The sequence below is a fragment of the Narcine bancroftii genome, chromosome 4 (assembly GCF_036971445.1).
Source record: "Narcine bancroftii isolate sNarBan1 chromosome 4, sNarBan1.hap1, whole genome shotgun sequence".
NCBI classification, from domain to species: domain Eukaryota; kingdom Metazoa; phylum Chordata; class Chondrichthyes; order Torpediniformes; family Narcinidae; genus Narcine; species Narcine bancroftii.
In genome coordinates, this window is record NC_091472.1 from 312,213,607 (window position 1) to 312,239,302 (window position 25,696).

The 25,696-nt window shown below is 42.0% G+C and overlaps 1 protein-coding gene across 9 annotated transcripts in view; it reads left to right on the forward strand.

The window, feature by feature from the left end:
• The window catches only part of cnppd1 (cyclin Pas1/PHO80 domain containing 1), a 77,159-nt gene that overhangs the window by 16,650 nt on the left and 34,813 nt on the right, over nucleotides 1-25,696 (forward strand). For 8 of the 9 annotated variants that reach the window (XM_069935916.1, XM_069935915.1, XM_069935923.1 and 5 more), the window contains 4 exons: nucleotides 5,896-5,998; nucleotides 14,604-14,685; nucleotides 18,674-18,794; nucleotides 21,879-22,007. In XM_069935916.1, the coding sequence (XP_069792017.1) occupies nucleotides 5,896-5,998; nucleotides 14,604-14,685; nucleotides 18,674-18,794; nucleotides 21,879-22,007 (435 nt within the window). The remainder of the gene's footprint in view (nucleotides 1-5,895; nucleotides 5,999-14,603; nucleotides 14,686-18,673; nucleotides 18,795-21,878; nucleotides 22,008-25,696) is intronic. The other variant, XM_069935917.1, reaches the window with a different exon arrangement.

Sequence of the window (25,696 nt, forward strand, 5' to 3'; positions counted from 1 at the left end):
GGAAGGAATACTGCAGATACTCAAATAGAAGAGGAAATACTGCCTTTTCAGTATTAACTTCCCTTGACTTGAGCATAAAATTTCAGAAAATATGAAGGGTGTAACTGAAGAACATTTTCATTATCCTTCATATTAAGGCTTGGGCTCTGTGTGGGGCGGGGAGAGGGTGCAAGTCACTTTTATTTATCATTCATACCTTGCATTGCATGGTAAAGATGAGACATCGTTTCTCCAGGACCAAGGAGCAGATTTACAGAAATATAAGTTAAAATCAGGGAGGTTCAAATTTTAGATTGACCCTGCATTGAATGTGCCCAGAAGTATTGAACTGCACATTTCACAAACATTTCTACGATTGATTCCACCTGCATTTGAATTCGCCCATCGTTATTGAAAGAAAATCTACCGGGACCAATGCCTGAAGAGGGCGCACAAAATCAGTGAACCGGTGCGGACTCGAAAGGCCAACATGGCCTGTTTCCGCTCCGTAAATGGTTATATAATGGCAGACACTACATTGGTGGGAGGAACTTCTTTGTGTGTTGTCATGTTTGAGTGAGTAAACAAAAAAGTAAAATGTGGATTTTGTAATGTTGCCGCCTCCCTGTGTTCTGAATAATGAGTTACATAACACATCAACACTGACTTTACTGCCTGGAAGAAAATTTGGCAGGTTTAAAAACTATTATAATGACTTCATAACAGCTTTCTATAAATTTGAGGTGCTTGTGAAACATTATTTCCCAATACATTGCTCATGAAGTTTAATTCATCTATTTGCTCCAAATTCCACAGTTACTTATGCCTCCAGATTCATCAAAATGAAGCCTTTTTTTCCTGTTCATAAAATGTCCAGATTACCATTACATTTATTTCTCAATGAACTTTGCAAATTGGTTCAAAGAGAAGCAGCAGCAAGACTAACCGATTGAGACAAAGAGCATTAAAAAAAACCCAGAAAGAAGTATTTTTTTCCCCCCCACAAGAAATTGGCGGCAGCCCTAATGTTCTGGACTCTAATTATCTCCCAGCCATTAATTAAAAATCATTTGCCCCCTTTTCAAGTATCCCAGAATGTTTTACTGCCAATATAGCAGTAAGGAGAAGGTTAGAATGCAAACAAAGAAAGTTTGTAGTAAGTATTTGAATATGGATGGGCAGGTGATAGAGAAGGGAAATGCTCTGGAAGAAGATGAAGGGCAATTGGCAGGAAAAGTAAATAATGTTGTTCTTAAAGATGAGGGAAAACAGGGATTAAAAATTGGGAAATCCCTCAAATTCATATATTTTAATGCCAGGAGTATTGTAAAAAAGGTGGATGAGCTGAAGGTGTGGATGGATACTTGGAAGTATGATGTGGTAGCGATTAGTGAGACATGGTTGCAGGAGGGATGTGATTGGCAACTGAATATCCCTGGGTTTCGTTGTTTTAGGTGTGATAGAGTCGGAGGGGCAAGAGGAGGTGGGGTTGCATTGCTTGTCAGGGAAAATATTACAGCGGTGCCTAGGAAGGATAGATTAGAGGGCACATCCACGGAGGCTATTTGGGTGGAACTGAGGAGTAGGAAAGGAGAGGTTACACTTGTAGGGGTGTATTATAGACCACCCGGAGGGGACCGAGACCTAGAGGAGCAAATCTGTAGGGAGATAGTAGATATTTGTGATAAGCACAGGGTTGTAATTATGGGAGATTTTAATTTTCCACATATAGATTGGGAAACACATTCTGTGAAAGGACTGGATGAGTTAGAGTTTGTGAAATGTGTGCAAGATAGTTTTTTACAACAATATGTAGAGGTGCCGACCAGAGAAGGAGCAGTGTTAGATCTACTGTTGGCAAATGGGATGGGTCAAGTGACGGAGGTTAGTGTTGGCGAGCACTTCGGGTCCAGTGATCATAATGCCATCAGCTTCAATGTCATTATGGAAAGAGAGAAATCAGGGCCAAGGATTGAGGTTTTTGATTGGGGAAAAGCTAGATTTGAGGAGATGCGAAAGGACTTGCAGGGTGTGCATTGGGACAATTTGTTTTATGGGCAGGATGTAGTAGAGAGATGGAAGTCTTTTAAAGATCAGATTTTGAGAGTGCAAAAGCTTTATGTTCCTGTTAGGTTAAAAGGAGGGGCAAAAGGTTTGAGAGAGCCGTGGTTTTCAAGGAATATTGGAAACTTGGTTCGAAGAAAAAGGGAGGCGTACATTAGATATAAGAAGCATGGAGTTAAGGAGATGTTTGAAAGATACATTGAATGTAAGAGGAATCTTAAGAGAGGAATTAGGAAAGCTAAAAGAAGGTACGAGAAAACTATGGCAAGCAGGGTGAAAACTAATCCAAAAGAGTTCTACAAATATGTTAATGGTAAGAGGAAAGCTAGAGACAAAATTGGTCCCTTAGAAAATCAGAGTGGAAAACTGTGTGTGGAGCCTAGAGAAATGGGGGAGATATTGAACAGTTTCTTTTCTTCGGTATTCACTAAGGAGAAGGATATTGGGAGATGTGGGATAAAAAAAGCAAATTGGGTAAATATGGGGAATATAGAGATTACAAAAGGTGTAGTTTTAAGGCTTTTGAAGAATATAAGAACTTGGCCTGTAAGTTTGACGTCTGTAGTAGGTAAATTAATGGAGAAAATTCTTAGAGGTAGTACTTATAAACATTTGGATAGACAGGGTCTGATCAGGAGCACTCAACATGGATTTGTGGGAGGAAGGTCATGTTTGACCAATCTGATTGAATTTTTTGAAGAGGTGACTAGGAATGTGGATGAGGGTAGCGCAGTGGATGTTGTCTATATGGACTTCAGTAAGGCCTTCGATAAGGTACCACATGGAAGGTTAGTTAGGAAGGTGCAGTCTTTAGGTATAAATTTTAAGATAGTCAAATGGATTGAACATTGGCTGAATGGGAGAGGCCAGAGAGTGGTAGTGGATAATTGTCTGTCAGGTTGGAGGCCGGTGACCAGTGGTGTACCTCAAGGATCTGTATTGGGCCCTTTGTTGTTCGTTATATACATTAATGATCTAGATGATGGGGTGGTGAATTGGATTAGTAAATATGCAGACGATACTAAGATAGGTGGAATAGTGGATAATGAAGAAGGTTTTCAAGGATTGCAGAGGGATTTGGGCTGCTTAGAAAAGTGGGCTGAAAAATGGCAGATGGAATTTAATGCTGATAAGTGTGAGGTGCTTCATTTTGGTAAGAAGAATCAGAATAGGACATATGTGGTAAATGGGAGAGCATTGAGGAATACAGAAGAGCAGAAAGATTTAGGAGTGATGGTACATCGTTCCCTGAAGGTAGAAACTCACGTGAATAGGGTGGTGAAGAAGGCTTTTAGTATGCTGGCCTTTATCAATCATTGCATGGAATATAGGAGTTGGGAGGTGATGTTGAGATTGTATAAGACGTTGGTGCGGCCTAATTTGGAGTTCTGTGTGCAGTTCTGGTCGCCTAATTATAGGAAGGATATAAACAGAGTGGAGAGAGTGCAGAGAAGGTTTACCAGAATGTTGCCTGGGTTTAAGCATCTGGAGTATGGGGAGAGATTGGACAGATTGGGTCTTTATTCTTTGGAGCGTAGAAGGTTGAGAGGGGATTTGATAGAAGTATTTAAGATTATGAAAGGGATAGACAGAATGGATGTGGATAGACTATTTCCGTTAAGAGGAGGAAAGATTAAAACAAGAGGACATGAGTTAAGAATTAAGGGGCAGAGGTTTAGAGGTAACATGAGGGGGAACTTCTTTACTCAGAGAGTGGTAGCTGTGTGGAATGATCTTCCGGGAGAAATAGTGGCGGCGGAGTCAATTGTATTATTTAAGAAAAGGTTGGACAGGTATATGGATGAGAAGAAGATGGAGGGTTATGGGCATTGTGCAGGGAGGTGGGACTAGAAAGGGGTGTTTGGTTCGGTGCGGACTAGAAGGGCCTAATGGCCTGTTTCCGTGCTGTAATTGTTATGTTATGTTATGTTATACAGTAATACATCAAATATTAAGAAATATTCCATGCAAAGAAATGGCGCTTCAACTTTTTAACTCACTTCGTGGGCTAAATGGGAAAATGCTTAGTGATCTTTTTTAAATTAAAATGTCCTAACAGATAAATTATGATGCTCTGTATGTCATGTGGAATTACACTGTAGACAGAGGGGAGGTGTGGGGAGCTCCAGTGTATGCTGAGAGGAGGGTTTGGAGTCAGACATCAGGAGCTTCGGTGTAGCTGGAGAGGAGGGTTCAGAGTCGGATGTTGGAACCTCTGGTGTAGGCCGAGGGGAGGGTTCGAAGTCAAGCATCAGGAGCTCCGCAGTTCCTGATTAAGCAATTGTATAAGTTGTATTGTCTGTAACCCTGCAGTTTATTTTCACTCAAATTCCTAGCCTTCTTGAAAGCACTGATTCTGTTTCAACAGGCCTTAAAGTAAATGAGTTCCAGAACATTTCTAACCTCTGTGTTTTTCACCTTCTTGCACCGAATTGTCTCCTGATCCTCACACTCTATATTTTTGGTTTCTCGCAATTTACTGCAAACGAGTCATGATCTTTCTATCGTTATCCAATCTTCACTCGATTTCTTTGCTTGAAAGATAACATCTTCAGTTTTTTAAGTCTAATGTTTTCTTCACCTCCTGGGCCACATACTTGGGAGAAGTTATTGGGCCCAATCAGTCCATGCTGGCATCTTCACCTTTATATAGGAAGGTAAAGATTACTGTTCCATTGAAGACAGTGAGGTGTATGGTAGGTTTGAAGACTTGATAATTGGAAAGGGTCAGAACTGATACTCGAGGGATGCCACAACTTGTCTTTCACTGTGAATAGCTAGCTTTCGTTCATGCTCTACTTTCTGTCCAGCTTGTCATTAATGCCCTTCTTAAGGTTGGATCTTTTCAGATGTTTTTTAGTGTTATATTTTGTTTGTTCATTGATCTGTGAAGGATCGCGGAGGCATTTTTCTTGTTAAAAGTGCTACCAAACAATTGAATTGAACATTGAATTTTCCAACTTTAGGTAAGCCCCCCACCTCCATCTCCTTATCTACACCTATTCTTAGTTTTCTGTCATGCCCTATCCCCTTCCTCTACCTTCCCCATTTTGGGGCCACACACTTCCTCCCTCCCCCTTCTGGGGGTGGGGGGTGGGGGGCTACAGCACATTTATGGGGGGTGTGGCATGAACTGAAATCAAATTTTTTGTGTGTTTTATGTAGTCTGTAGGAGAGAAGTATGGAAGAAACCAACTAAACTTAACTGCTTCACAGGTACCCGTAAACACAGTCCGAAGGGGACCATAGCCAAAAAAAGCTGAGAATAGCTCTTCTGGCCTATCACTTCTCTGCCCCTTTCCAGCTCTTCCTCCTCTATTTTCACTTCTTTAGAGACAGTAAAACCCCTATTAACCAGAACTCAGGCAACTGGCAAAAAAAAATTGTGAAAAATAAATAGGTAAAAAAATACTGAAGTTTAAAATTGGCGCATCTTGACATCAACATGCAATCTCAAGCAACTGGAAAATTCACTTATCCGGCATCTACCAATCCCAATAGGTGCTGGATACCAAGGGTTTTACTGTATTTGATAGCTTCCTTTCCTACTTTAATGTCGATAAAGCTTCCAAGATGAAATGGTGACTGAGCATTTATCTCCATGGATGCTACAGCTTCTCTTTGTTCGCTTAAGATACTGCCATCTGCAGTTGCTTGTATTTCTCTAGTACTTCAAGCCATGTTAGTTTATGGCAACAACAATTCAGGTCCTGTCAGGAAAAGGCAGCTTCGGCTTCCTGAGATGTATTGTAAAACTGAATATTCTTTTACGCGGCGCTGTTTTTTTTTTAAATCCAAAAGATCACAAGGATTCTGTCAGCTCATACTTGGTGTTATTTCTGCTCTTTGCAGCTCCTTCCTGGCCACAGCAAGATAACAGAGAGGCTGAAAAAGCGACTCTACTATGGTCGAGACATAGACTACACCATGGATGCTCTGTCCTGTCCTGTCACTGGTATGTGTATATACACTGCTACCCTCACAAAGTTCTGATTCTTCCCTTTTCCAGTAATAATAGTAAAGAGTGTTGGAGGCAACAACAAAAAAAGACCCTTTGGGATGTTTTAATGGCATCATATAAATGCCAGTTTTAGAGAGAATGCTGTGGAGGTTGTGGTTGTAATTTTCTGACAATGTTCTTCCCTCTGTTGGGGAAGGGCTGCGCGGGGCAACAATACAACACCCGTTTTACCAGCCTCTTTGGGCCGACAAAGTACATAAGAGAAATGAGATGCCAGTGAATTTTTTAGTGACACACAATTTTGGTGCAGCCTCGGTGCTATTTTGAGTACAATATTAATTCTGCTTTAGTGTTTACCCATGCAATGGTTATTCATTAGTGGTTGCCAGATCATCAGTTGCCAAGGATACACCGATTTAAGAGCTTAGACATTTGCTTGCAAACAGCATTTATTTTCACATACCTGTCAACTTAATTACAATGAAACTCTACAAAAGGAACTTGCTTTGCACAAGTAGTCAAATGAATTCATTTTCATTTTTAGTCATCGGTTTTGCCATTGCAGGCAAGCATGGCATCAAACTTGTCCATAGCATGGTCTTGCAAACAGCGATAAGATAAACAAGATGTTAGTTGTGGGATGAATATTGACCAAAACAGAGAAGCACAGTGGCTGTGTGATCTTTCATATTCTACCTGAGCAGATAGATGTTGCCTCAGTCTAATACAGGGGTCCTCAAACTTTTTAGACCATCAACCCCTTCATGGAATACTTGATCCCTCATCAGCCCCTGGCTCTGGACGGCCAAGTTGGGGGAGGTGGTGGTGCTGGACAGGGGGAGGTGCTTACATAGGCACCATATATACTCGAGTAATAGAATAGTCAATCCCGTGTAAGTCAACCTGACCTTCCCCCCCCCCCCACTGCCTTTTTTTGGACTACAAATCAGGTGTTTTTTTTGTATGACCCATGTAAAAGTCAAACCCCCCCCCCCCCTTTATTTTTGGCTTCAGCCACCCATCCATCCAAGCTCCAGACACTCTGGCTATGGATATTTTCCCCCTCTGCCTGCCCATCCAAACTCCCGACTGCAGATCCTCGCTCTGATGCCCACTCATCCGAGCTTCTGACCACAGATCCTTACCCTCGACAACCTCCCCCCATCCAAACTCCTGGCCACGGATCCTCATCCTGGCTCCTCACCCATCTGAGCTACCAACGCCCCGACCATGAACTTACCACCCGGTCCCCACCATCTGAGCTTCCGACATTTTGACACAGGTGCTCATGAGGTCAAAAGTTTGACCCGTGTAAAAGTCGACCTCCCCCTTTTTGAGTATAAAACATAGAACACATACCTCTTTCCATTCCTCCCATTTGCTCTAAACGAATTCAAAGACCGAAATCAAATACTGTACTACATGCTCTCACGAGAGGTTGGCCAACACTGTAGGCGCTATTTTCAATCGACACCACCCTTCCGGCATTATTGAACCCCTGACATTTATTGACCCCTTGGATGGTCCCATCAGTCCCCAGGGGGTCGATGTTGACCACTTTATCTAATGCCTCCTCTGAAGGTTGACATCAGTTCATGGAATCATAAGGCAAAAGTTGGCCATTCATCCCTTCGCACCTGAATGATCATAGCTTATCATGTGACTTCTATACCCTATTCCTGTTTTCTCTTCATATTCCTTGATGATAAAGTTTGTCATATTAATTGTAAGACAGGTACAATAAAAACCCCAATATCCGGCACCTGTGGGCATTGGTAGATGCTGGATAAGTCTATTTGCCGGTTGATTGAGATTGTGTGTTGCTTGATTGGCGAACTAACTGCTAGCAGGCGCTAATTTTAAACTTTCATATTGTTTTCATATTATTTTCTGAGGTTTTTTTTTTTGCCGGTTGCTTGAGATTGCTGGCTGCTTGAATTCTAGTTAATGTTGATTTTACTCTACTTTGTTTTAAAAAAACTGCATCAATAGTATACATTTAATTAAAGTAAAAAGAGATAATAATTACAAAAGATAGATAATTAATATTCAATTACCACCATTTAAGAAAAGAAAATTGATAGTACAATCGTGCAGGTGGTCATTTTTTGTGAAGTCAATATTTTACGAGTGTAGGTGGTTCAAGAGCCCAACAGCGGTTGGAAATAAAATGTTGTTGACTTGGAGGAGCTGGAGTTTAGGCACAAAGGGAGTAGCGAGAAGAGGTGGTCACCAAGGTGATGGGAGTCCTTTATAATGTTGGCTGCCTCCTGCATGGATGCATTCAGTAGATGTGAGGTTGGAGCCTGTGATGGACTTATCTATGTTTGTTACCTTCTGCAGTCTTCTGTTTTTCTGGACACTTGAGTTACCAAACCAGACTGTGATGCAACCAATCAGTATACTATCCATTGTGCATTTGTACAAGTTTGATAGAGTATTCGATCACATACCATATCTCACACTCCTTAGAAACCCGAGATGTTGGTGTGCTTTATTCACAGTTGTTTCAATATACTGGCTCCAGAAGAAGTCTTCTGATATATGGACTGCCAAATATTAACCCTCTCCCCCTCCATTCCATCAATGCGGCAGGTGCAAAGTCATTTGACCTCTCCTTCCTAAAATTTAGTAATAATTTAGGAGTAAAACACTGAAGCCTGCAGACACTGTATTTGAAATAAACACACAATGCTGGAAAAGTTCTTGGTTAAATTAAGCATCACCCAATCAGATTCTCAATCTCCGTCCTGCATTCTGACTCATCATTTCAGCCAACAATGTTTGTCTCATCAGTGAATTTCTAGATTGCATTGGAATTGAACTTGGCTATGCAGCCATTAGACATAAGGGCCACTTCCAACTCCTTTTTAAATATATCAAATGAACTGGTCTTAACAACTTTCTATGGTAGAGAGTTGCAAAGTACACAGCTCTCTGAGTGAAGAAATTTCTCTCCATCTCAGTCCCAAATGACTGACATGTTATTCTTAGTCTGTGACCCCTTGTTCTGAACATTCCTGACATCAGGGAGCATTCTTCCTGTATCTAGCCTGTTTAGTCCTTTCAGAATTTTGAAATTCTTCAGTGAGATCCCCTCTCATTCTTCTCAATGAAAATACCTTTAGTCTATCCAGTATTTCATGCATCAGCCCTGCTATATATGGCATCAGGCGAGAGAACCTTAGCTGCACTTCAATAGCAGAAATTTCCTTCCTCAGATTAGGAAACAAGGGGGTATGTGATAACTCAAGGTGGATCCTCACCAAGGTCCTATACGTCCACAGTAAGACATCCCTGCTTCTAGATTCAAAACTTCTCTCTCTAAAGCCCAGCATGCCATTTGCCGCCTTCTTGCACTGTAGCAGTTGCACACTGAATTGTAATTTCTGTGGGTTTGTGTAGGTTGAAGTCATTGGAACCAATGCTAGATACCCAATGTTGAACTGCAAAATGTGAAGGAAGTAAAAGTGTTGCATAAGGATGTTCACATAATTCATTGTTCAAGATATTAAATTTGATAACAAAAAATTTGGGGAGAAAATCTAGAATCGAGACATGAGTTAAGGGTGAAAGGGGAAATGTTTTGGGGAACATCTTCACACAGAGAGTGAGAGCGTGGAATGAACTGCCAGCTGAAGTGGTGAATGTGGGTTCAATTTTAACATTTAAGAAGAGTTTGGACAGGTACATGGATGGGAGGGGTAGGGAAGACTAGACTGCTGCAGGTCAGTGGGACTAAGCAGAATTAGAGTTCAGCACAGACTAGCTAGAAAGGCCTGTTTTCTGTACTGTCATGCCCTATGTTAACAGGTAATGGTGACTATGATGGATGGTGGGGCAGAGGAGGTTCACCAAGTTGATTCTAGAGATGAGGAGATTGGCCTATGAAGAGAGAATGAGTCGCCTGGGGCTATATTTGCTTAAATTTAGAAAAATGGGGGTGGGGGGGGGAATCTTAGCAATATATAAAATTCTTGATAAGATAGAGGCAAGAAATTTGTTTCCAATGGTAGGTGAGACTAGGGGACTTAAGCCTCAAGATTCAGGGAGTAAATTTAGGATTAGAAATAAGGAGGAGCTACTTTTCCCAGAGAGCAGTGAATCTGCAATTCTCTGCCCAAGGAAGCAGTAGAGGCTGCCTCATGAAATATATTTAAAATACAAATAGATTTATGTGCAGTAGGGGAATTAAAGTTGAGGGGAAAAGACAAGTCGGGCAGCCATTAAATGATGGAGCAGGCTCAAAGGAAGTCCTGCACCTGTTTCTTACATTCATCTGGGGGAAAGGCATTGGCTAGTATGTGACTGCAGATGCACAGCAAATTGATTGATTCAGAATTTGTTCAGTTGTCAAGAACCTCTTCCCCATTCCTTTTAAAAGCCCACTTGTGGCGAGGTCATAAATGCCTGCCCTTCAATAAATTAATAAACCTCAACCCATTATTAAAAAAATGCAAACCATTAGAAAGCAGAAATGAAAAGGAAGCTGAATGACCTGATAAAACAGAGGAGCTGGAGGAACTCAGCAGATCAGGCAACATCTGCAGAGCAAAATAGTGGACATTAAGGGCGCGACCTGAAATGGTAACTGACCACTTCTCTCCATGGGTGCTGCCTGACCTGCTGAGTGCCTCTAGCTTCTCCTTGTTCACTCAAGATTCCAGCAACTCTAATTCTCTAAAGTACTTCCACAATCGAGACAACATTTCCAAATAAAAAAAATTTTTTGTAAAAATATCAAGTTGTTATTGAAATGAAGGAGGTATATGCTCAACAAAGAAGACGTGGAAATAAACAATTTACATCAACCCACTATGAAAATCTGGATAATGTTAAAAAGAAAATATTTCAGTGAACTGGTTAATTTAGACGCACAGCATTATAGAGGCCCACGAGCCCGTGCCCCGCAAATACCCCATTACTACAACCCCCATACATTTTGAGGGATGGGAGGAAACTAGAGCACCCGGAAGAAATTCACAGAGACATAGGGAGATGGTACAAACTCCTAGGCAGCACCAGATTTGAACCTGGGCTGCGAGCGCTGTACTAACTGTACAGCCCCCATATGTTTGATTCAGCAATGTTGGGAAAAGCTCTATTATTCTCAATTCCTATGGGTATCAATTTCATGTTTGCAGTGGAAGATGAAGTACTACTTCCACTTCCCTGAAGCAGTGGCCGTCCTGGCAGAAAGTGGACAAAAGCATTTACCAGCTACCACTGTTCTTTCATAAAGTGCACAATTTCTTTGCTGAACAGGGTCTGAGACAATAGCCAGAAAGTAAAGGGAGCATTAAAGAAATGTACAATTCAAGAAAGGACAAAATGTCCTTAACAGCAGCATTCTTCCGCCAAAGCTGCCAAAAATATTTGGTTATGCATTCTTTCTGGAACAGTGATTATCAAATGATTGATCCTCAAAACTGATCTATTGTAAAGCTTTTTGTCTGTCCTAAGGACACAAACATGATATAGGAATACATTTCCTTTATACTTTGTTTTAGATGGTCACCTATCCATCATAATCATTCCCAGAGGTGCAGATATATTTGATTGCTAATCAAATACCTTTCTTACCTTTGCATTATCTAACTCCATTCTACAACAGTACAACTCCAATTGAAAATGGTCGGGACCTGGCCTATGTCAGTTTTTCGGAGAACTGGTAATTTTTTTTAAAACACCCCAGTATCAACAGCAAATCAATTGTAGCAGCTTTTAAACTAACAACAAGGAAAGGCTTTTTAAGCATTAAAATAATGTTTAATTTTCACCAAAAAATTGCTGGCTGCAGCCAATCACCGACATCTGCCCACCAAGGCCCCACTACTTCCAGGAGGCTGCTCTCCTTGATGACGCCGGGATAAGGTATTCTTCCGACCGCTTGTGGCTGGGAGACAGTGGGACCCAGTTTGAGAGAGAGTTGGAGAGAAAAGTCAATGGGGAAGGTAAAGAAGAAATGGAAAGAGAGAGGGGAGGGAGTTACCTGAAACGAGGACATTTGTCGTTCAAATTTCATGTCGTGATTTTTATTTTCAACCTGTGAGGTCAGATTGGCTCCGAAAAACTTTCGGATAAATGAGGATTTCTGATTTGTTTCGGATATCTTCATTTATCCAAATTTTTTTTTAAAATTTGATAAATGAGGATTTTGAAGAATTGAAGTTTTACTGTACTGTTTAAATGGAGAGAAACTATAGAATATTCTGCTGTGCAGAAGGATTAGCTTACACAGTTAGCCTTCAGGCATAGCGATAAATTTGGAAGTCAAATTGGACATTGACCTTTACTTCAAAAGGGATGTCTTGCAGCAACTGTGCAGGGTTTGGTGAGACCACACCTGGAGCAGTGCATTGCAAGTTTAGTCTGCTTATTTCAGGAAGAATATTGCTGGCCTTCTCGGCAGTTCAGTAAAGATTCTCTGGATTGAATTTGCATGCATTCCCTACAACCTCTTGGGTTTGCACCAGCACTGTTCTCTTCTCTGTACCAAAGTTTAGATGGCTACTATAAATTACCCATGATGTAGACAGGAGATGTGGGGATGTGAGAAAAATGGATTGCAAGAAAACAAGCGAGAGATTGGGGTTTATGGTTTGAATAGTCTGCAGTGTAAGAAAACATAAACTCATCCTTGATCTTACTGAATGATCCTGCAGGTTTGAGGAGACACATGGCCAACGTACACTTGGTTCTTACTGTCTGACTCTTCCTGGAGCACATGACTATGACCATGCTGTAGATCAGTGGTTCTCAACCTTTTTCTTTCCACTCACTTACCACTTCAAGTATTCCCTGTGCCATAGATGCTCTGTGATTAGTAAGGGATTCTTTAAGGTGGGATGTGGATGGAAAGAAAAAGGTTTGAAAACCAATGTTTTAATTGCCCCTCATTGACTCGTTATGTGCACGGTTTCAGAACTCCAAAGGAAATGGGCCAATGACAATTTTTCTCAAGGAAAATATTTCAATAACAAATGGGTCTAGAGCAGGGGTTCTCAACCTTCCCTTCCCACTCACATCCCACCTTAAGCAATCCCTTGCTTAAGGTGGCAGAGGGATTACTTAAAGTGGGATGTGAGTGGAAAGAAAAAGGTTGCAAACCACTGGTACCTAGTGGATCTGCAATCAGGGATAAAGAGTGAAGTCTGAAGACTTGCCAATGGCAAAAGAGTACAATGCTTGTCAATGAGTGAGAACAAATATGAAATGGAAGGTTAAAGAAGCAACTTTTGAGGAACAGAGGCAGAGTTGCACAGGGCCTTGTGTGTTAAGCACGTGAATGGCCCATTCGTGTTGGCTAAGTTCAAATAACTTGAGCGAAAATTGTGTAAAACTTCGTATACTTGCCGTCCACGGGTGGGTCGTTGACAAACGGGACAACTTTCGCTGTTGTGGTGGGGTCCAGGGCGCTGACCACGAGCCAGAACTTTGTGATCTTGGCTGTTACTCCTCGCAGAGCGAACTGTGATTTTACAAGTTGCAGCCAGCTGCGTGGCTGGTTCACCCAGAATGGCAGCAAGTGGAAGCTTGAGGCGTAAACTGCCACAGGAGATCCGATGGTGGCAGCCGCTTGGGCTGTGGACGAGTTGGCAGGATTCATCTTGCTGCACGTTGTGGGTTCTTAAAAACATTAGAACCTCTTCGGGGTCACCACTGTAGCCCTGCTAAAGGCAGAGCTGATGAAATAAATACACCAAGCAAGTGAACCAGTAACTGCCATTTACTCAAACCACGTGCACTCCTTTTTAAGGGAGGCGACAGACTCATGGGAATGATGTCATAATTTTGCTGTGAGGCCTGCCGTTCCCCTGGCAAAACGCTTCTGCAGCCTGGAACTTCTGCACGGTGGGGGGAAAGCCCCTGTGCCCCGCCGTGGTGGCTGTTCGCTATGGCAATTTGGCCCGTTATGTGCAGGGTTGGCTCGGCCCGCTACACCTGTAAGTAGCCAAAACCATCAAACATTTTCATAACATTCATGGTTCCGTAAAGAATAGTTTAGAAATGATGATGAATTTATTGATATAGGATCTTAAAGTAAGCTATGTTATACTGTGGATCTGTCAGACTATTGTTTAGTTCTTGATTTCAGGGCCAACGTTGATCCTACAATTACCATAGCTATCACTTTGATGGATTATCTGATCCTTTATTCCGATGCTGATTTTATGAGCTTGTATGAACTGGTTGCCTAAACAATATCCGAGTCCTTTGGATACTAGAACTAGAAGACATGGCCTCAAGATCCAGGGCAGTAGATTGAGGAAGGAGTTGGGGAGGAACTGCTTTTCCCAGAGGGTGGTGAATCTATAGAATTTGCTGCACGTTGAAGCAGTGGAAGCGGCCCCAGTAAATATATTTATAAGACAAGATAGGATAGAGTTTTACATATTAGGGGAATTATGGGATGTAGAGAAAAGTGGAGATGAGCCTATCATCAGATCAGCAATGATTTAATTGAATGGCAGAGCAGGCTCGATGGGCTGGATGGCCGATTCCTGCTCCAATTTCTTACGTTCTTATAAATTGTGTTACCGATGAGCTCTTAAAACACTCCAAGCAGTGGTGTAATTTAAAACTCCTGTCTTTTCAGATATTGCAGTCGAACTGCTTCAGAAATCAGCACCAAGTCCAATCAGAAAACTCCGGAAAAAATATGCCGCTCATGTGGCAAGGTAACGTAGAATAATAGTTTGACGGTTATTGTATTTAACGTGAATCTCTTTGTGCCTTGTTTTCTAATCATGCTGTTACCAAGAACAAGTGCCATCGCTGTCGATCACCAACTGTGCCAACTGTTATAATTTGACTTTCTGTACTGCTCCATCATTTTTCATTCTTTGAAATCTTACATTGTAATTTCCTGTAAATGTTTTCCCCATACTGGTACTTTCCTCATAACCTGTTAACTTTCTGAAGCTCAACTAAGCAAGTCATCCATTGAAAGCAAACCACGCTTTAATTCAGAGAGGTAGAAAGAATGATTGTGTGGCAGTGGGGATGATGTGTGTTAACTAACTCCTGTGCCATTGCATGTTCTTTTCTTCTTTTCTTTGGCTTGGCTTCGCGGACGAAGATTTATGGAGGGGGTAAAAAGTCCACGTCAGCTGCAGGCTCGTTTGTGGCTGACAAGTCCGATGCGGGACAGGCAGACACGGTTGCAGCGGTTGCAGGGGAAAATTGGTGGGTTGGGGTTGGGTGTTGGGTTTTTCCTCCTTTGCCTTTTGTCAGTGAGGTGGGCTCTGCGGTCTTCTTCAAAGGAGGTTGCTGCCCGCCGAACTGTGAGGCGCCAAGATGCACGGTTTGAGGCGTTATCAGCCCACTGGCGGTGGTCAATGTGGCAGGCACCAAGAGATTTCTTTAGGCAGTCCTTGTACCTTTTCTTTGGTGCACCTCTATCACGGTGGCCAGTGGAGAGCTCGCCATATAACACGATCTTGGGAAGGCGATGGTCCTCCATTCTGGAGACGTGACCCATCCAGCGCAGCTGGATCTTCAGCAGCGTGGACTCGATGCTGTCGACCTCTGCCATCTCGAGCACCTCGACGCTAGGGATGAAAGCGCTCCAATGGATGTTGAGGATGGAGCGGAGACAACGCTGGTGGAAGCGTTCTAGGAGCCGTAGGTGGTGCCGGTAGAGGACCCATGATTCGGAGCCGAACAGGAGTGTAGGTATGACAACGGCTCTGTATACGCTTATCTTTGTGAGGTTTTTCAGTTGGTTGTTTTTCCAGACTCTTTTGTGTAGTCTTCCAAAGGCGCTATTTGCCTTGGCGAGTCTGTTGTCTATCTCATTGTCGATCCTTGCAGCTGATGAAATGGTGCAGCCGAGATAGGTAAACTGGTTGACCGTTTTGAGTTTTGTGTGCCCGATGGAGATGTGGGGGGGCTGGTAGTCATGGTGGGGAGCTGGCTGATGGAGGACCTCAGTTTTCTTCAGGCTGACTTCCAGGCCAAACATTTTGGCAGTTTCCGCAAAGCAGGACGTCAAGCGCTGAAGAGCTGGCTCTGAATGGGCAACTAAAGCGGCATCGTCTGCAAAGAGTAGTTCACGTTAAATACTTTCATGTTAAATATACAAATGCTTTCAGTTGCAGATGATTTACTTATTAATAAAGACGGGAGTAAATAAAGATGTAGACAAAGATTATTCCTAGAGCTGCAGACCTCTTGCTGAATGCTGATTGGCAGAGTTCTTTCATAAACATTGGCATCTCATACACAAACGGGATGAAATAACTCATTCCAGCTACTGACCCAGAAAGACAATATAGGGTCGTTGTTGTAGGCCTCATGGGCTTCTGGTGATCCCAGCATTTTTGCTTCCACTGTTATATTCCAACTCTGCTCCAGGAGTCAAACACTGTGCATGAAGAGTTTGTTTAAACCTGTGACCCATTGCTCCCTCATTTAATTTTATGTTTTTTAATTTAGACATACAGTATGGTCACAGGCCCTTCTGGCTCACGAGCCTGGGCTACACCAATTAACCCACAAATCCTGTACACCTTTGGAGGGTGGGAGGAAACTGGAGCACCCGGAGGAAACGCATGCAGACTCAGGGAGAACGTACAAAAGCCTTAAAGACAATGCCAGATTCAAACCAGGGTCACTGACACTGTAATAGCTTTGCACTAACCACTGTGCTAACTGAGCTGCCCTTAATTTTCTCATGTACTTTCATTATAAAAGCTTCCGAGTTGTTCGGCTGTGACTATGCCGCCTCTCCCAGTATCATAATGGCCAAAATTGAGCATGCCTGGTCACTTTCAATTCCTTGTGTGAAAAGGAACTAGACCTCCTGTTATTTAATCCTCCCAATATCAAGGGTCCTGCTGTTGGCAGTCTGCACTCATGATAGCCACAACGTAGGCAAGGGTAGACAAAAGTAATTTGTCCTTGTATATTATTTTTAGATATTTGTCAGGCCCCTTTTGCTTGATGCTGCAGACAAATAATGAAGTTGATAATAAATGATTGGAGATCTTCATGTAAGGATGTGAAAGAACTATTGTTCTCAGGAGATGGATGGGTAATTTAATTTTAAGTTTTATATTTCTGGGATGTTCGCACTGTGGAGGTGCATACAAATTGTAGAAACTACAAAGTCGCTGACAATACCACGGTAGTGGGTTGTATAAATAAAGGCGATGAGTCAGCGAACAGGAGGGGGATTGAAAACTTGGCAAAATGGTGCACCATCAACAGCCTCGCGCTCAAAGTCACCAAAACCAAGGAGCTAATTGTTGACTTCAGGAAAGGAGAACCAGTGATCATTGGTGGGGGGGGGAATCAGAGGTGGAGAGGGTGAGCACATTTTAAGTTCCTGGGAGTCACTATCTCAGAAGACTTTTCGTGGAGCCAGCACACTAATGGATGAAGAAAGCATGTCAGCACCTCTATTTCCTCAGGAGATTGCGGAGGTTTGGTATGACATTGGAAATCCAGGAAAATATGCTGACCAGCTGCATCATGGTCTGGTATAGGGACACCAGTACCTCTGAGCATAAAGCCCTGCAAAAGATAGTGGACACAGCCCAGGACATCACAGGCAAAATCTTTCCCATCATTGAGAATATCTTCAGGGAATGTTGCCGTTGGAAAGCAGCAGCAATCATCAAGGATCCACATCTCCCAGTACATGCTCTGTTCTCGCTGCTGCCTTAAGGAAAGAGGTGTACAGTAGGTGCCACAAGACTCACAACACTAGGTTCAGGAACAGCTGTACAACAAACTCAATCATGGATTCACTTAAGGACTCTTACACTTTATTGATTTCTTTTCTCTCTGTGTTGCACAGTTTGTTTGTATTTCCTTATTTGTTTACATATGTGCGTTGAGTACCTGATGAAGGGCTCAAGCCCAAAATGTCAGTTATGTATTTTAACCTCTGCTATATAAAGTACACTGTTTAACTTGCTGAGTTTCTTTTAGCGTTGTGTTTTTACTTCACCCACGGTTTCTGCAGACTTTTGTGCTTTATTGCTGGATGTTGAGTACATATTTTTGGCACTACCAATAAGTGGTAATTCGGTTTCTCCTACTAAGGATAGAATCTCAGGGTTATATGTGATGCCATGCATGTGCTCTGACAATAAATCTGAGGTGACAAAAACGATTGATGAGGGTAGGGCAGTGGATGTTGTTTCCGTGGACTTTATTTGGTATGTCAGTCGACAAAGTAAGCATGATAGAATTATCCAAAATATTAATTTGCATGGGATCCACAGTGACTTGGTGGATTGGAATTAAAATAGGCTTGGTTATAACAGACAGAGACTGGTGATGGGGGAATGTTTTTCTAACTAGAGATCTGTGATTAGTGGTGTTCTGCGGGATCAGTGTGGAAACCTCTATTGTTTTATAATACTGATAAATAATTTGGTTCCCACATTACAGGAAGAAGGTTGAGGTTTTGGAGAGGGTGCACAAAAGATTTGCTGGCTTCCCCAAGTCAGTGCAAATGGTAGACCTCCTCATTACCTCTAGTTTTTCTAAAGTAATTTCAATTTAAAGATTTGGGCCAAAATTCTTTAGTTTAAAATAGTCAATGAACATATTTTAGCACAGTGTAGGTAGTGATGTTAATCAAACTTGTAGCCTCTAACACCTTGATCCTCAGAAACAATTTATGTAAGCTGGTGACCTCTGCTTTCTCCTCAGGGAGGCCTGTATCTCACCTTGCGCAATGATGCTTGCACTTGTCTATATTGAACGGCTCCGACATCGAAACCCCGAGTACCTGCAACAGATCTCTTCATCTGACCTTTTCCTAATATCCATGGTGAGTGAGCAACTTTATTATTTGCCATGCTTTTTTTTCTATCAGATCTAATAGAGAAGGAAATAGTTTTATTTGCGACCGTGCTTTTCATATTCTCAGGGTGTTCCGGAGAGTGCGTGGCCAAGGACATGTAGTTCCTAGAGTAGCAGAGAGAAGTGGTATCACGTACTTGTCCACAGCAAGCTCTCACTACACAATGTGGTAATTATGATAGAATCTGTCTATGCCTTCAGAGCCATAAGAATACAGGCCCTCTGGCCCATCTAGTTTGTGCCAGCCTTGGCAAATCTCGTCAACTGGGTGAGTTTTTTGTGAAGGTGACAAATATGATTGATAAAGGTGTCTGTTATTAGTGGTGTTCTGCAGGGATCATTGTGTGAACCTCTCGTTTTATGATAGTTATTTACTTGTTATGTTACAAGAAGAACGTGGAGACTTTGGGGAGGTTGCAGAAGAGATTTTTTTCGGACATACAGTATGGTAACAGGTGCTTTCGGCCCATGAGCCCGTACTGCCCAATTAACCAACAACCCGATTTACTGGGATGTTTCCGGATTAGAATTAGCCATAAGGAGAGGTTGGATAAACTCGGATTGTTTTCTCAGGAGTATTGGAGACTGAGGGGAGGCCTGATAGAAGTTTATAAATTATAACAAGCAAAAAGAGGATAAATAGTCTTTTTTTTCCAGGGTGGAAGTGTGAAATACTGAAGGGCATAGCTTTAAAGTGAGAGGAAAAGTTTAATGCGTGAGGCAAGCTGTTTTATTCAAGGAGTGATAGGTTCCTGAAAGGCACTGTCAGTGGAAGCAGATACGTTAATTATGTTTAAGGTATTTCAACGTGCAGGAAATCGGGGAATGTGGTTCATGTGTATCCAGATGAGATTTGTTTAAATAGGCATCAGACGTGGCCCACATGCCGTCACCTTAGGAGCTTGTCTGTGTGCTGCGTGGCTTTATGTTCTATTTCCTGCAACTTCAGTGCTTTCTTGCTCAGTTTGGTATTTTTTTCTCCCACCTTTGTTCATCTAAATACCGATCACCTGTGATTAACTGTGCTACCAACTCTAAACTGGAACATCCCTATTTAAACCATTCAGTCTTCCTTTGTCTCCAACTTAGCACAGACATTTATATTATCCTCTCCTCCTCTATCTCTGCAACTTGAAGCATATTTCAATTCAGATTTTTTTCTTGTTCTAAAATCTTAACTCTGCTTTCTGCTCGAAAAATGCTGCCTGACTGATCAGGACTGATAAAGCTTGATATTTTATTACTACAGAAGTTCTTAAGCTACTTTGTTGAATATGGTATATTTTGGCATATGCCGAGTCTCAAAACCCTCAAAAATCTTTTTAAAATGGGGGTTGACTTCCAGATATACTTTTAAAACCTTAAAAATTCAACTCAAAAAACTGCTGGATGCCAATTCAGCATATAAGTTGACCCTTGAAAACTGATTCGACATACAAGTTGACCCTTGAAAAACAAATAAAACTACAACAAATTTTCATGCTACCAGTATATTAGGAATAAAATTTCTATTGGGAAAAAAAAACACATTTAGAAATGTTCAAAACCACTCTCACTATCATTGTCTGAGCAAAGGTGGCGGCAAGTACATCCACACTCTCGCTGTTTAAACATATGGCTCCCAGTCTGTATCTGATGAGACGGCTTCAGCTTCATCGTCACTGTCCCACAATAAATCTTCTTCCATTACCTTCAATTGCACAAGAGATACTGCACTTTGGAAACATTTTATTACAGTTTCTATATTCACTTTATCCCATACTCTGAGCATAAAACACATCAAGTGATACAGCACACATTGCCCTCCCTTTTGTAAACGACTTTTCTGCACTCAACCTTCATGTATTCCATTCCTCGTGCACATAGTCTTTGAACGGCTTGCTCAAGCAGACATCGAGAAGTTGTAATATAGACATCAGACCACCCGGGATAACCACCATGTAAGTATTATGTAGTGCTAATCTACCTTTAATATTCTCAGTTAAGTGGCTATGAAACATATCCCAGGTCAGCAAACCATCTGGCTGCCTGTTCCAAAAATGTCTATCTGTAGTTTTACCCAATTTTCATCCATTCATCCTTTTTCATGAAAATGTACAAAAATACCTGCTGGGAATTTCATTTTAGGTTTAAGTTTGCGCTTGAAGATTACCATGGGTCTTAACTTTGTTTTGTCAGCCATGCATGATAACACCACCGAAAACCTGGTCCTTTCGTGGCCTGTACTTCTGGTTTGCACAGTTTTAACCCCTTTCCATTCCACTATTCTATTGCCTATCATGTTGAAATTTATGGAGGTTTCGTTTACGTTTCCAATATTTGCCAATGCAAACTGGTGTTTCTGCCAGTTACATATAATAAAATGGTGAAAACGTCCATATAATAAAATGGTGATCAAGATCTTTGGGTAGTTTCTGAGCATTTTTTGTTTGTTGGCGTAATACCAGATATTTCCTGTTCATGAAACGGTTTCACCAGCTGACTATAGCTTCAAAATCTTTACTGCATTCTGGGTGTGACTTTGCCCACTTCAAAGCAATTGCTCTCCTGTTATTTTGCGTGACTATGTAGCAGTCCTGCCTCTGTTCACATACCCATGCTGAGTTGTGATTTTCCAATTCTGGCCAACGAGTGATTCCTTCTCTTCTTCGAACACTGCCTTTTTGGTATTTTTCGTACAGTCTCTTCCTTCTTTCTCCAATCTCTTAACAAATTCTCATATAGATCAGATTTTCTTGCAGCAACGCAGTTGTTGGTTTTCTTGGTAATATCTATCACTTTTAATTTTAAGCTCGCTTCATACTTTTATCCTTTTGCTGGACCCTCCATGAGAATAATCACCTCTAGCCAACACCCAACAGCTCAAACATCACAATTTTTGGGGGATCGACTTGTACACCGATAGATGATGAAACCATCAAAATGAGGCTGAAATGGGAACCCATCTTATCTGCCAGTCGACTTGTACGCCAAAATTTACGATATTTCTTTTAATTGGCAAGCTTGTTGTGACACTGAGCACTTTTTACTTCCATCTTTGGCTTTGTCACAGATGATTGCCAGTAAGTACTTGTACGATGAGGGAGAAGAGGAGGAGGTGTTTAATGATGAATGGGGAGCAGCGGGCAAGCTGGACGTTCAAGTGGTCAACTCTCTGGAAATGAACTTTCTGCGAGCCATTGTAAGTTATCAGGCTTATCCATTCAAAATGTACAGAATCATTTATCAAAACATAGACATTTGTTCAAAATTTTGTGTGTAATCTATGTTTGCTGCAAATGTTGGACTTGCATCTAACACTTTGCCTGGCACACTTGTCTCATTGTAAAATGGTTTCAATACCCCACTTGTCAAGAGAGCTGACTTAATATTTGGCCAGACAATGTTTAGTCATCGAGAACATAACTAGATGATGGCACTGCCCAGTGGGACAATAATATTGTCATTCCTGAGGGTCTCACTCTTACCTCTTGGTCACGGGTCTCTCATGGCTTGGCTTCGCGAACGAATATTTAGGAAGGATCGTAGACTTGCGCATGTCCTTTGAACTTGTGCAATGGATTTTTTAGATGGAGTGTAGTGTGTGCAGTACCCGACCCCACCCTCTACACCTGGGGTTTATCTGCCACAACCTAGCAAGCTGGGACGATGACAGCCATGTCTTCGGGTTGTAGGTGTTACAAAGGGGTGTCCTTCTTCTAGATGGATGGCATGACCAGGCTAACGAGCCCCTTCTCCCCAGGTTTGAATTCAGAGTTTTCCTTCTCTTAAGCTGGCTGCCAACCAAGGCTAACGATCCCAGCCTACACATCCATTTATGTAGCCAGACACTAGGTCTCGCGATGATGTAGCAAACTCAGTGAAAAGAGGGGTCAACGATGAGAAGGTGATGCTACGGGAGCAGTAGTGTAGGAGAGGACATTTGCAGTGACCTCCTTCCTGGCAAGTCAGACAGTGGCCACACAGCAATCACCTCACCAAGAAAGGAGATGCGATGTATTACTCGTGCACTTTCATTGGGTGAGCATAGCATCAGGCCCAGACCTCATCAGCCCTCACAGGTCTCTAAGCCCTCACAAGTCCCTGTGAAATAAAATAACAATTTAGTCCTCATGAGCAAAAGATCAACACATCCTCACTGCAATTTGATTGACATGAAATACTGTAGCCTTATCCTGCTTCAGTGTGCTCTCTGATAGCTCAGTCCAATTTTCCCTTTTCTATGCCTGTGTTATTCTGTAAATTTTCTTCCTTCTGTGTTCCTATTGAATTTGATTCCATCAGTCCTCATTGCAGAATACTTCTGATCACAACAGTTCCATGTTCTAGAAAAAAAATGTAGAATCCCTCTTGATGTCTAAGTTTGCCCATACCAACCCTTAACTCCTTTTATTTGATGTCTATTTAACTCCTTTTATTTGACCAATCCAAATGCTTTATGATTTTGAACATCTTATCAACGCTTCCTCTGAGCTGACCAGATTACCATTCCCTTGCCCTCTATGGACTGTAATCCCAACTTCTTTAGAACCAGGGATGTACTCTCAAGATTCGGAGAGCAGATTTAAAGCAGATGACGAGGAACTGCTTCTCTCAGAGAGTAGTGAATCTGAAATTCTCTGTCCAAGAAGCATTAGAGGCTGCCTCATTACATGTATAAAAGATACAGATAGATAGGTTTTTACATAGTAGGGGAATTAAGAATTATGGGGAACAGGCAGATGAATGGAGCTAAGTCCATGAACAGATCAGTCTTGATCGTATTGAATGGCGGAGCAGGTTCAATGGCCTACTCCTACTCATGCTTCTACTTCTTACATTCTAATATGTATTTCACCAAACCCCGTCATCCCAGGATCCATTCCAAAAAAATCCTTCCTTCCTACTGTGGAGAGGCCGAAATTCACCATGGTCTATCTGCATTTGACTGCAGCCTCTCACCAAAAAGGATAGCAACAAAATATGGGGTTTGATCCACTGAGTCTTTCATAGTTACAATCCAGCATGGTACAGACCCTAGGGCCCTCACCACTGTGCTGAACCCCCCAACCCATAACCATCTATTTTTCTTTCATACATGTGTCTGCCTAAGAGTCTCAAACCTCCAACGTTTCAGCATCCACCACCATTCAGCAAAGCATTTCAGGCACCCACAACACTGTGTAAAAAAAAAAAAAGAAAAACCTTACACCCAGCGTCTCCCCTAAACTTCCCTCCCTTCACTTTGTAAATATGTCCTCTGATGTTTGATAATCCTGCCCTGGGAAACAGGTACTGGTTATCCACCCCATCTATGCCTCTCATAAGCTTGTAGACCTCTATCAAGTCCCCTCTCCTACGTTCCAAAGAAAAACTCCCAGCTCTGCTAACCTTGCCTCAGAAGACTTGTTTCCAAATCCAAGCAGCATCCTGGCAAATCTCCTCTGCACCTTCTCCATAGCTTCCACATCCTTCCTATAATGAGGTGACCAGAAAGGAACACAATACTCTTAGTGTGGTCTTACTAAAGATTTGTAGAGTTGTTACATGACCTAAATTCATTCCCCCTATTAATGAATCCCAGCATCCTATAGACCTTCTTAACTATCCTATCAACCTGTGGGGCGACCTTGAGGGATGTATGGATTTGGACCCCAAGTTCCCTCTGTTCATCCACACTCTTAAGTAACTGACCATTAACCTTGTTCTCAGCCTTCTGGTTCGTCCTTACAAAATCCATCACCTCACATTTAATCTGGATTGAAATCCATCTGATGCTTTTCTGCCCAACTCTTTGTCCTGTCTGCATCCTCTTCAGTTCCATCAACAACTTCTCCAACCTTCACGTCATCCACAAATTTACTGACCCATCCTTCCGCCTCTTCATTTAGGTCATTTATAAAAATCCCAAAGAGCAGAGGTCCCAGAACATATCCTTGCGGCACTCCACTAGTCTCTGACCTACAGGCAAAATACTTTCCTACCACTACTACTCTTTCTTCCCTCAAGCCAATTTTTTTATCCATACAGCCAAGGTTCCACTGATCCAATGACTCGTGACTTTCTGGATAGTCTCACCATTTTGCTCATAGCTTGATGACGGCCCAGGTCTGAAATGTTGTTTATGTAGCTGTGTCTTTAATGTAAACTGCTGTGTTTCTCTAGCAATGTGGTTTTACAACAATCGCTGCATCTGCAGACTTTCTTGTTTCTCTCCTTTCAAATGTGTTTGTTTGTTCAGACACAGCCTTTTCCCCTTTGTACCTTTTCATTGTCTCCTATTTTGTTGTTGCAATTGGGCTTGTGTTCTTGGTCCATCCTTCACTGTAAAACTGGACAGGTATATTCCCAACTCCATGAAAAAGATGTGTGACACAAGACTGGCGACGCTGGAGTAAAAGCCAATCTGCTCAAGGAACTCAGTGAGTCGAGCGGCATCCATGGGAGGAAAAGAATGGTCGAAGTTTCTTTCTCCCACTGATGTTGCTTGATCCATGGAGTTCCTCCAGCAAATACACAGGAGTCTGTCTTTTACTCTGGATTCCAGCATCTGCAATCTGCTGGAGGAACTCAGGGGGGTCAAACAGCATCAGTGGGAGAGACAGAATGGTTGCCATTTCGAGCTGAAACTCTTCACAAAGACTCATGAGTCCTCTTGAAGCATGTCATCTCGAGCCATAGACTATTTTTTTTCTCCCACTGATGCTGTTTGATGACCTGTTGAGTTTTTCCAGTAGTTTGAGGTCCTCCAGCAAGTTGAGGACTTGTGGATTGCCTGGCATTGAATGAGTCTCAAATCTGGGTGTTTATGTTCAAAAAAATCTTTTGCAATTTAAAAATAGAACTTTAAACAAGATCTACTCATTTTGCATATTTTTTTCTTCCAGGAGA